This window comes from Tupaia chinensis, unplaced genomic scaffold, assembly GCF_000334495.1.
Source record: "Tupaia chinensis unplaced genomic scaffold, TupChi_1.0 Scaffold144472_1, whole genome shotgun sequence".
NCBI classification, from domain to species: domain Eukaryota; kingdom Metazoa; phylum Chordata; class Mammalia; order Scandentia; family Tupaiidae; genus Tupaia; species Tupaia belangeri.
The window spans coordinates 212,077-222,998 of record NW_006204331.1 but is presented as its reverse complement, the minus strand read 5'-3'; the positions used below and the strand labels follow the sequence as shown (position 1 = coordinate 222,998).

General features: G+C 66.9%; 1 protein-coding gene across 1 annotated transcript in view; it reads right to left on the bottom strand.

The window, feature by feature from the left end:
• Positions 1-10,922, bottom strand: part of COL9A3 (collagen type IX alpha 3 chain) — a 25,497-nt gene that overhangs the window by 3,579 nt on the left and 10,996 nt on the right. Inside the window, exons 9-30 of the mRNA XM_027767691.1 lie at positions 10,797-10,850; positions 10,446-10,487; positions 9,478-9,534; positions 9,069-9,122; positions 8,540-8,593; positions 8,255-8,308; positions 7,846-7,899; positions 7,413-7,466; positions 6,831-6,884; positions 5,969-6,022; positions 5,815-5,868; positions 5,520-5,564; positions 5,366-5,419; positions 5,234-5,287; positions 4,737-4,790; positions 4,573-4,644; positions 3,453-3,488; positions 2,834-2,878; positions 1,670-1,702; positions 1,328-1,474; positions 1,169-1,223; positions 551-733 (exon numbers count right to left, since the gene is read on the bottom strand). Coding sequence (XP_027623492.1) covers positions 551-733; positions 1,169-1,223; positions 1,328-1,474; positions 1,670-1,702; positions 2,834-2,878; positions 3,453-3,488; positions 4,573-4,644; positions 4,737-4,790; positions 5,234-5,287; positions 5,366-5,419; positions 5,520-5,564; positions 5,815-5,868; positions 5,969-6,022; positions 6,831-6,884; positions 7,413-7,466; positions 7,846-7,899; positions 8,255-8,308; positions 8,540-8,593; positions 9,069-9,122; positions 9,478-9,534; positions 10,446-10,487; positions 10,797-10,850 — 1,363 coding nt within the window. The remainder of the gene's footprint in view (positions 1-550; positions 734-1,168; positions 1,224-1,327; positions 1,475-1,669; positions 1,703-2,833; positions 2,879-3,452; positions 3,489-4,572; positions 4,645-4,736; positions 4,791-5,233; positions 5,288-5,365; positions 5,420-5,519; positions 5,565-5,814; positions 5,869-5,968; positions 6,023-6,830; positions 6,885-7,412; positions 7,467-7,845; positions 7,900-8,254; positions 8,309-8,539; positions 8,594-9,068; positions 9,123-9,477; positions 9,535-10,445; positions 10,488-10,796; positions 10,851-10,922) is intronic.

Here is a 10,922-nt window from a genome sequence, read left to right as displayed (position 1 = left end):
CCCCCCCTGCCTTTTGGCGGCGGCTGCAATGCACGGCCAGCACATGCCATGAGTGGTCCCTCTGGTGGCCTGTGTGCACCTGCCGTCAGTCTCATGGACAAGGCCGGTCACCTGTCCCTCTCTGGTTCACAAGAAAGTGCCGAGACACAGCCGAGACGGCGCACCGGCTCAGCCTCCCCCGCGGTGGCGTGATGGGTGAGTGGACACCTGCCTTTGCGGGCCAGTGAGGGGCTCCCGACCAGGCTCCGAGGCAAGGAGGCTCCTGGCCCACGGGAACCCTGGCAGGTGGCCAGAGCAGGGTCTAGTGAGAGGAGCTCTCACAGCATTTCGACGGGCGAGGCCAGGAGTGTGTCAGGGAGGGTCCGCCCCCCTCAGGGAACCCAGAAGCGTTTAGCAGGGTCTGGCACCTGATTGGTCCGTGCCAGGTGACGGCCCCTGGCCTGCCCTTGGGCCCACTCTCGGCCCCTTCCCCCAGAGGAGAACGGCACCAAGCACAGGGCTGCTCCCGCACCCGCGCTTCAGGCGACTGTGTCCTGGGTCCACCACTCACCTCTGGGTCCGGGGTCTCCCAGCTCCCCGGTAGGACCACGATACCCAGGCGGCCCTCGAGCACCAGGGTGCCCGCTGGGACCTGGGGGGCCCGGGGGGCCCGGGGGGCCTGCTGGACCTGGCCGGCCGATGGGTCCTGGCGCTAAGGGCTTCCTCAGGTGCGCAGCCAGCTGTGCGACTTGTTCTTTGGGAGACAAGGGCAGGCTGGCTTAGAGGCTCGCGGGGCTTGTGCGTGACGTGTTGCAAGTCATGCCGCATGCGCAGGAGGGCACACAGCGACTGGGTGCCTAAGGTCCCGTCTCGGGGCGCCTCGACTCCTGCAGTCGGGGGGGCATGGGGCCCTTGGGAGCGCTCAGGAAACCCTCCCTGCAAGCCGGGGGCCAGCCGTCTGTTCCTGGGGACCATGGCATTGAGTGGACACTTCCAGGCATCACGTGATGTCTTGGGGACGTGAGCCTCATCTGGGACGGGGACAGGGACAGGGCAGCAGGCTGGCTGCAGGAGCACAGGCAGGACCCCGAGGACTCCGGTGGGCGGAGTGAGTGTTCGGGACCCCAAGTTCTGGCGTAACCCCAGGCAGGACCCCCAGTGCTGCTGGGCCCCCGGCCTGGTGACTCACCGCTGACCATGCCCCCGCACAGCTCCCGGACGCGCTGCTCGCTGGCCTCTTTCCCCTGGAAGGCCCGTGGACACCATCAGCGCGGGCAGCCTCCTGGGAGCACCCTGCCGGCCCGCGCCCAGGCTAACCTCAGGAGAGGGGTCTAGGAGGGTGACGTACCGGAACGCCTGGTTTCCCGGGGATGCCGGGGGTGCCCTGGACACCCTGGAAGCCCAGGGGGCCGGGAGGGCCGGGGACGCCCTGGACGCCACTGGTGCCGTTGGGACCCTGGATGCCTTTGGGGCCCAGTTCTCCTCGACTGCCAGACTACAGGGACACGGGAGGTGGCTGGCAGGCCCTGCACAGCACTCCAGCCCACACCTGCCCATCTTCCCTGATGGTGACCAGCCAAGCACTGCCATGACCCTAGGTCCAGGCAGTGCCCACGCCCACCATGCTGACGTGAGCAGGAGCCTGCAGACTCCCTCAGGGTTGCCATGGGAATGGGCGGCCGGCACTCACCTCTCCTTTGGGCCCAACAGGGCCACTGGGACCCTGCAAAGGAAGGGGTGCATTTCAGCCCCTGCATGCTGTTAGTTGGGTGGGAAATAGTTCCCAGGGGCCCTCAGCACGTTATTGGTGGAGGATGAAATAGCAAAGCACCCATAGAACCCTGTGACCCAGCAGGTGTGGCCTGGCCCCTCGTCTTCAGGCACGCTGCGCTGTGTTCAGGCCGACTGGCTGACACTCCCAGGCAAGGCCGAGAGGCCAGAGGGAGACGCCCAGAGCCAAGCACCAGACTCCCGGCTGGCAGGGCTGTCCCCCCGGCACTGGCCACCATGCCATCCCTGACAGCACCTGGCAGGGCCGCATCTCGGGAGGTCCAGGCCCATTTGACTAAGAACTTGCCAAAATAAAATACTCGGGGAGGGAGGCTGGCAGGTGGGTGGCGGTTAAGGGCACTGGACTCCCACATGGCCAACCGTGGTTCAAGTCCCAGACCCGGTGGCTTGCTTTCTCACTATCCTTCTCCCTCTCTCTCTCTCTCACTCTCTCTCTCTCTCTCACTCTGTTCCTCTCTGATCAAAGGAAGAGAAATAAGTAAATAAATAAATAAATGTTAATAAACTAAAAAATACCCAAAAACACGGGGATGACTCTGGCTACAGGCATTAAGGCCTACATTGAGCCCAGGGGTTTGCCAGACGGGCATCCCAGGGGCTGAGCCCCGTCACGTCACCCAGACACGGAGGACAGACTTCACTGGACAACCAGAGATGCGGCCGTGCAAGGGCAGCCAGGCCCTTCCCCAGCACTCGTGGTCGACCCCCTTCCCGAGCCTCCCAGGGGAGCCGCGAGTCTTCAGCTGGCCGGCTGGGCCTTCCCTGTGGCTCGAGCTGGGTCTGAACCCCATGGGGCGGTTTCTTCAGTTAGACCCAGCTGTGGCTAGCTCGTGCCAGGAGCCCCTGGAGCAGCTTTGCAAGCAGCGTGACCAGCAAGGGGAGTGCAGGGACCCTGCCCAGCAGGCCCGAGCTGAGCATGCGGCCCACCGGGGCCAGGCCCGAGCCCAACCTGGCGCCACCCACATGTGCCTCTGCACAGCTGCGAGGTCTCCTGCCAGGTCCCACAGGCCGTCCCCACCCAGGTGACACGTCCGCTCCCGGTTGTTGGCGTAGTCACACTCACCAGCTCTCCTTTATCCCCAGGAAGCCCGTCGGAACCGGCAATGCCCTGAAAGACGCCCACCACGTCAAAGAGCTGCCCACACGCCGGCGACCTCGTGCCCTAAGCCCTGTTCTCAGCCCTGGTGTGCAGCACTCGCCCTGAGGGCAGTTGGCGTGGGCTCTGGACTGCCATGGAAGGCCAGCTCTGCCCTGGACGGCGGTGGGAGCAGGCACTGTGAGAGGTACCGGCACAGCAGCCCCGCCCTGCCCACTCTGCGCTTCTCCAGAGACGGGACACGTTTTTCACCTGCTCCGGAGTGAGGGCTTGGAGCCCAGGCCAAACCCTCCGTCGCGTTCACAGTGTCCCAGGACAGCAGGGAACACGTGCCCCTGTGAGGGTCCCTGTCACTGCCTCCCAGAGCAGAGGTACTGTACCCAGAGCTGCCTGGTGACCATTTTGCCAGGCCAGACCCGGGGCTCCTGCCAGGCCCAGGGTCGCTGTCACTGTCGCCTGAGCAGGAGCCCATGAGAGGGAGCAAGAAGGGGAGGGACTGCCATGAGGGCCCGCCCGGGGGGCTGAAAACACCCAGAGCTCGCCGCCCTCTGACAGGACCTTCTGACCTGCCCCCAGCCCTGCTCACCTGGTCTCCCTTAGGGCCCGCGGCACCTCCTGAGCCCTGGGGCAGATAGAGGCTCTGGTTAGATACATCAGAGGGACCCCTGATGCGGCCTCCACCGAGGTACGAGGTATGGGGCCAGGAATTCCCTGCCCGGGCCTGGGAGTGGCCATTGAGGGCTGCCCGTGGGGGCCAGCCTGCCCACGGCCCCAGATGCCAAGCCCGCATTCACAGGCGCTGAGGGACAGTGCCCGGCCCACCTCACCCCTGGGCACCCACCCTCTCCGCCCTCGGCCCAGGCGAGGCCCTGTACGTGCGGCGCCTTCCACCGCACACGGCCCCGCTGAGCCTGCCGCCGGGACTGCCACGTGCAAGGTCCAGAGGCCCACACCAGTTACCTTCCCGTTGGACTGAGGCTAGGGACGCGTCTGGGAAGTGTTGGGACCCTCTCAAAAATGCCCATCTGCCCAAGTGGCAGCGTGAGGTCCTGGGACCGGCATGTGTGGGCACCAGTAGCCAGGACCCCCCCCTCAGCCCTTGGCACCTCAACTCAGACCCCTTGGGGTGCTGGCACAACCTCCGCCCCTGGAATTACCTGCCCAGAAGGTATTCGAGGGCCTCTCCATGGAATGAAGGAACAGCAGCGGCCCCCTCCACCACCACCACCCCCCACCGCCTGGGCCACAGTGACGTCCCGGGGGTGCCTATGCCCCACCCGGCATGCTGAGTGGCCAAGGCAAACTCAGGGCCCCACAGACCAGACCAAGCCGCAGCTCCCTCCCAGGGGAGTGGAGGCCGTGCCCAGCAAGCAGCAGGGCCCTGGACAAGCCCTCTCTGCCCAAGCCCCAGGGCCAGTGTCTCCAGCTGTGTAAGACCGAGGAGCATGAGTCCTGAGAAGGTAGAAGGTGTGGGTCACCTGGAGCCCTGGGGACTGAAAATTTCACAGCCGCGTGACCCTCCGCCAAAGTGTCAGTGGGCGTGGGCAGGCAGAGCGGGCAGGGCCTGGAGCTGCCCCCATCTGCTACTGAGCGCTCACTGTGCCGCCTGCTCCTCTGGGCCCCGAGGCGGGGCCGGCGAGCTGTGCAGGGGAGCTGAAGGACGGGCTGGGGTGCAGCTCTGTGCACCCCTGCCTCGTGGCACTTACCCGGTCACCAGCTTCGCCTCGGAGGCCCTGGGGGCCTGGAAGCCCCGTGTTGCCCATGCTGCCCTTCTGGCCCTGTGGACGGTTTGGCTCTTCAGTGCCCACAGGCCCCCTCCCAGCACCCTTCTCAGCCCGGCCCGGCCCAGCCCTCACACACCCTTACCCACCTGGAAGCCTCGGATGCCTGTGGCCCCAGGAGGGCCTTGTGGGCCAAGGGCCCCCTAGAAGACAGCAGTAGGGCGGGGATGGGTCTCCTAAGGCTTCGGGAGCCTGGAGGGGCTGTGGGAGGCCACAGTCTAGGGAGCCCCAACCGCCTCCCATGGGGCTGGGGACAGAGGCAGGGGTGCCTTGTGGGGGGCAGTTAGGAGGCCTTGGGCCCAGCACCCCCAGGACCCTGCTTCAGCCAGGCCTGGCAAACCACCCCCCCCATGCTCCCTGCCCCCACCCAGGGCCCTGTGGCTAGGCCTAGCCTACTGGTTTCCAGGATGGGACAGCTCAGGCCTGGTCCCCATGGCCCCCAGTGAGCGAGGGATCCAGGGGAGACCCCCCTGCCCACACACCCACCGTCTCTGTGTCTGTGGCTGGGGCCACTGATGCACCCTAAATACCGCCCCAGACTGCTCAGAACAGGCCACCTGCCGCGGCCGAGCAAACCCCCGCTCACCGCTGAGCCCCTGTGGCCAGGCTCGCCACGCTCCCCGGGCACACCAACGTCTCCCTGTGGGGCGGGCAGGGGGCAGACATTAGAGCACAGTCCTCCGCCAGGGCAGGGGAGGGGGGTGCTGGGGTTACTCACAGGAACGCCTGGCTCTCCCGAGGGACCGGCCTCGCCCAGCTCCCCAGCTTTGCCCTGTGGAGGAGGGGAGACCTCGAGTGCCCGCCTGGGTCCCCTCCGTGCAGACCCAGGGCTTTGGGCTCCCTCCCCTGCCCAGGAGAAAGTGGCCACATACCGGTTCTCCCTTCTCGCCCTTGGACCCTGCGCGGCCTGGCAGTCCCTGGCAGGAGAGAGTGGTCAGGCTGCCAACCGCACAGCAGCCTCGGGCCGCACGCGCACAGGCGGCATGCCCAGGGGGCAGGCTGGGCTCCCACGGCCTCCCCGCCGGGGCCGCCGGGCACTTGTGCCCATGTCTGCTGGCACGCAGGTGAGGTGCACACGGACATGCAGGCAGCCCTGCAGCGGCTGTCACAGGTTCTTAGACACAGTCCCCAGAACGGCCCAGCCTGCAAAGCCGCACACGCGCTCACCGGCAGCCCATCGGGACCCTTCTCTCCTGGGGCGCCATTGCGACCGGCCTCTCCCTGCAAGGACAGTGATTGGGGTGAGGAGGGAACGGGGGACACCGAGGCGGGGTGCTCACCCCACTCTGGGCCCCTTCCGTCGGCCCTGGCCAGCACCAACCTTCTCGCCATCGAGTCCCAGCACGCCGTCCCTGCCGTCCTGGCCCGGCATGCCCTGGGGACAGGCACGGTGTGAGGCCTGTGCCCCTGGAGTGGCCCCTTCCCGCCCCCCGGATGGGGCTGCTCCCTCCAGACTCCTGGGGAGTGCCCTCCAAGAGGGGCGTAGGTGGCCGCAGAGACGCAGCAAAGGCTTCGCCAGTGTCTGGTGGCCCCTCGAGCCTCGTCTGCCCAGAGGCTCCAGTGCCCCGGGCCAGGTGGCATGTGACCTGACTCAGGTGGGAAACGGGCCTGGGAGCCCAGACTTGCAGCCCACACTCCTAGTGACGGGTGGGCTAGGGCATGGCTGAGGTCTGGGAGACGGACAGCAGACTTGAACCTGCAGCCTGCTCAGGTGATCCTGCACCGTGGGGACACCCAGGGGTCCCTGTCCAGGGTGGGGTGGGGACGAAGCCTACGGAGGGGCCAGTAGGAGATTTTGGTCTGGGCTCAGGGGCAGAGGAGGGGACGCTGGCAGGAGTGCCCTCCACCGGTGCCACCAGTCCTGCCCTAGCCCTGACTCCCTCCTGCCTTCACCCTCTGCATCTGCACCGCGGGGCCCAGTGCAAGCCCAAAATGCGGGGTGCTACCGGAGGTGCTGTTCGGCCACGATTACCAACGTCAAAATGCCAAGGTGGGTCCCTGTGACCACAGGCCCCTTGCCTGGGAGGCTGGCCCTGCACATGCCAGGGCTGGGAGGAGTGCTTTCTGAGGAGAGGCAGTTCCAGGCGACAGGGCGCTCGGCCGAGAGGAAGGGCCACGTCTGTCATGTGGTACCAGGGCCATGGCCACCATGCCGAGTGCACCCAGCAGCCCAGAGTACTCACCGGCTCCCCAGCAGGCCCGGCCATTCCGGGGACTCCTTTGGGACCAGGTCTGCCCTAAAGACACAGAAGTGGCAGGGAGGTCACAGCTGCAGCAGGGCCTAAGAAAGCCCTTCCTGGACTGCCTTGCTGGCCCCCCGGCCTCTGCGTCTGGACACTGGGCCCGCAGGCTGGGTCGGGCCCACCTAGTCACCCACCAGAAGGCCCTGGGCCTGGCCTCACGGTACTCAGAAACTGGGCCCTGGGGTTCTGCGCGGACATTGCTGCGGCTCAGGCCTGAAGACCCCGTCTCGGGCTTGCCATGCTCACGGCTCATTCCCGCTCCGCAGCGGCAGCCTTGGCACACGGGAAGCCCGCTCTGCCCAGGGCTGCAAGGCTCAGGGCATCTGCAGCCAGGATTCGAACCCAGGAGGCCGGCCCTACAGCCCTGGCCTAGAACTCACTCCCATGCTCCCCACGCAAGGTTAGGCGTGGACAGCTGCTAAACCCTCCGGCAGGTGCCCTGCACCCTCCCGCCCCGCCCAGGCAGACCCAGACCAGCTCTTCTGAGAAGGACCCAAAGAAGTCAAATTCCCTCTGACTTACAAGGTCACCCTTGGGGCCACGGAGCCCCTCTGGGCCCCTCTCACCTCTGGCGCCCTGGAAATGACAAGGGTGGGGTGAGGATAGAGTTAACACAGAGAGAAGGCCGGAGGGCCGCCCTGGCTGGGGTCAGCCATCCAAAAGCCCTCAGAGATGGCTGAGTTGATGCTGCCAGAGGTCAGAGGTCAGAGGGGTGATGCCACTGTACTTCCCTCCAGCGACAAAGGGAGAGGCGTGTTGGCCCGAAGGATGGACTCCTTCAGTGAAGTCCCTCGCAGTGTGGCCGTTCCCCGGGAGTGCCACGTCCCCTCCTCCCTGCTCAGCTATGCGGCATGGGGGCGCAGGACCAGCCCTGCCAGTGGGGCTCGGGGTGGTGTGAGTAAGGTGGAGGGAAAGGGGCAATAGGCCTCACAGGGCCACTTCCAGACACACGTACCACCTTCCCGGGTGCTCCTGGGATCCCGGGGGGTCCTCGGAATCCAATGGGGCCCTGCAGCAGAGAGGGGGCCATCCGGAATCTTGTCTGAAGCCTGGCCGGCACCCCAGTGACCCAGCCCGTCGGGAGAGGCCGTGGCGGGTCCCCAGGGAGTTGTGGAGGTTTTCGGCACTCCCCTCAGGCCCGGGCCGCAGCAGCCCTCACAGACCTGCTTTGGGAACCGTGTGGGGACAGGGAGGAGACACCCCCAAGGATACAACAAGGTCCCCCTCACAGGGAGGGGACTGGGGGCCCACCTGGCTGCAGCCAACTGAGGTGCAGGCTGCCAAGGGGCCCCGCTCAGCTTGGAGAGGGGGACCAGCCTCCCCAACCCTAACCGGCCTCCACCCAATGGGCTGGCAGGACTTACCCGGTCCCCAGAGGGCCCGAGTGGGCCTGGCAGTCCTCGTGGTCCCCGGGGGCCCTGCAGGGACAGGGAGATGAAGAGGTAGGGGCCATGGCTGCGGACACCAGAAGAGCCCTGGCTTTGGGGGTTCCCCTGGACACCCGGTGTCTTTCCCGGGAGTCCTTGCTCTCAGCCCAGGCCCCCGGGAGAGGCCACCAGGCGTGACACTGGTGGTACTCATCTAGGTCTGGTGGGCAGACACTGGAGCTGCTCTGGGGTGGCCCCTGCCCCACCCCTCCCTGGCCTCACCTGCACTCCCACGGTGCCTGGGATGCCAGCAGGCCCAGGGGGTCCAGGGTTACCCTGCAGGGGAGAGAGGCGGGTACAGGCTCGTCTGCCTCCTCCAGCCCCTCTGGTGCCCGCCAATACCCACAGCCCAGCCCCGAGCAGCAGACCTGGTCCCCGCTCGGCTACACCGCAGCTCCCAGGCTGCCTGTGTCCTGTCCTGGGGACCCCTGGCCCTTCCCAGCCAAGCGAGACCCCTCCACTGCACACCGGCATCCCCCCCAGCCACCCTGCTGACCCCCCACCTGTGGGTGAGGGCAAGCAGTCTCTCATCGTGGGCAGTGCCCACCGGGACACTTCAGGGTCCTCACAGACAGCCCCCGATGCAGGGAGGTTCCCAGTGAGGGTGACCTGGGGGCCCATCTAGAGACCCTGCCCAAAACCACCTGCCCTGGCCAGCCAGGCCCACAGGAAGCGTGGGACAACTGTGCCCACCACGCGGCCCCCAGCCCCGAGCTGTCAGGTTGGCAGCCCAGGTGCGGCCCGTGGTCACCTTCTCGCCATCTTTGCCGGTTTCTCCCTGGTCTCCTTTGTAGCCAGTGGGTCCCTGGAACAGAACTAGGGGTCACAGCCTCACCTGTGCCTTCAGACCCCCCCACAGGAACCAAAGCCTGCACAGCCAGTCAGACCAGGGTTCAGGGCTGCAAGCCCAGCCCAGATGGGAAATCGAGGCGTGAGAGGCATGTGAGGGCCTGGGGGGCAGCTGGGATGTGGTGTCCGCCTCCCCAGGCCTCGTCTGGGCCTCTGACCCTCACAGCCCAGTTCCAGCCTAGCCGTGCCCTGGGCACGGGCCCGGAGCCAGGCAGCGGGACAGCACTCCCCCCAACTCCCTGCCCGACTGGGGCCATCACAGAAGGCCAGCATGGAGGGGTGCCTGGCCAGCCCCCTCGGCTGCTGCTCACCTTGAACCCTGGCATCCCTGGGGGCCCTGGGGGGCCGGGCGGGCAGACTGCTGGGCACTGTGGGGAACACAGCGGTCAGACCCCTGGCCAGGCAGAGCAGGACTCCCAGCACAGAGGTGCCCCTCAGAGGGGCCCTGAGAAGGCCCCACAGGGGTGAGGGGGCCTGGGCCACACAGGGCCTCAATCAGCGCTGGCCCCGGGCTGCGGCCACCGTCTGTCACAGCCACCCCCCCACCCATCCCGGGCAGACGCTGGGTTTAAACGGCCCTTCAGCAGGGCGGCCACAGTGCTGGACAGGGCACAGCAGGCTGGAACCCCATTTAGGAGCGACCTAGCCATGAGCATGGCCAGCTACTGCTGTCCCGGGCCTGGGGCCACCCTACGTGGAGGCTCAGGGACCCAGAAGGCACGAGGGTTTCTAGAGCATTCCACAGTGGGCCAGGGCAGGCGGGGCCGGGGTGCCGAGCTGGTGCCATCAGTCACCAGCCCCCTGCTGTGGTCAGGGGTCTGACTTTCTTCTCATTCCGAACCCTCCCCATGGGACACAGACCCACTGAACAGCGCCCAGCTTAGGTCAGACTGGTGAGTCTTCCCTTAACGATACGAGGGGTCTCCACGGAAACAGGCCTGGCACGGCACCGCTGCGGAGCAGAGGCAGGTCTGGCCCACGCTACTTCTCACATAAGAGTGAGTCTGGGCTCTGGTCTCAAAGTTTCCGAGAGGAGGGGAATGGCCGTCCTGCCCAGTGCATGCCCACTGGCCCCAGCAGGCCCACTGCCGTGCAGCTGCCTCAGGGCTCACGGCTCTCGGTGGCAAGGAGGGACAGTGTGGTCTTGAGGTGAGGGGCTCAGGGGAGGCCCGGCCGGGCTCCCTGCCCTGTGGAGGTGCAGCATGGAGGGCCCGGGGTGGTAGGCTGGGGCCAGACCCCGACACCTCCCGGCCCCAGCGCCGTGGCTGTGGGTGCCCACCTGGAGGTCAGTGGCACCTTCGGGGAGGATCCCTGGGTGTCCCTGGAACAGAGAGATGCCGACACGCTCTGTATTCCCAGCTACCCGTAGCCACCGGCCATTCCGACCACGTCCTCCTCCACCCACAAGGGCCCGTGGAGACCCTTTGCCACATCCGCAGGTGCCAGTGCCAAGCACGTGACAATGATGGGTGATCGTGCCTGCAGTACCTCCTGGCTGCAGGGCCCAGGCCTGCTGGTCCCAGGCAGCTGGCCAGCCACACCCCGCTCCCCATGGGTTCCTGGTGCCGGTGGGGGGCACCTCCCAGGGCTTCACACAGCCCGACACGCTGGAGCTCCTACAGATACTTACGGGGGGTCCAGGGGGTCCTGGGGGCCCGGGGAGGCCAGGAAGTCCAGAGGGACCCTGGGGGAGGACTGCGACTCAGAGCAGGGCCACCCCGCCGAGTGAGGTGAGTGGCTGCCCCCTGGGGGAGAT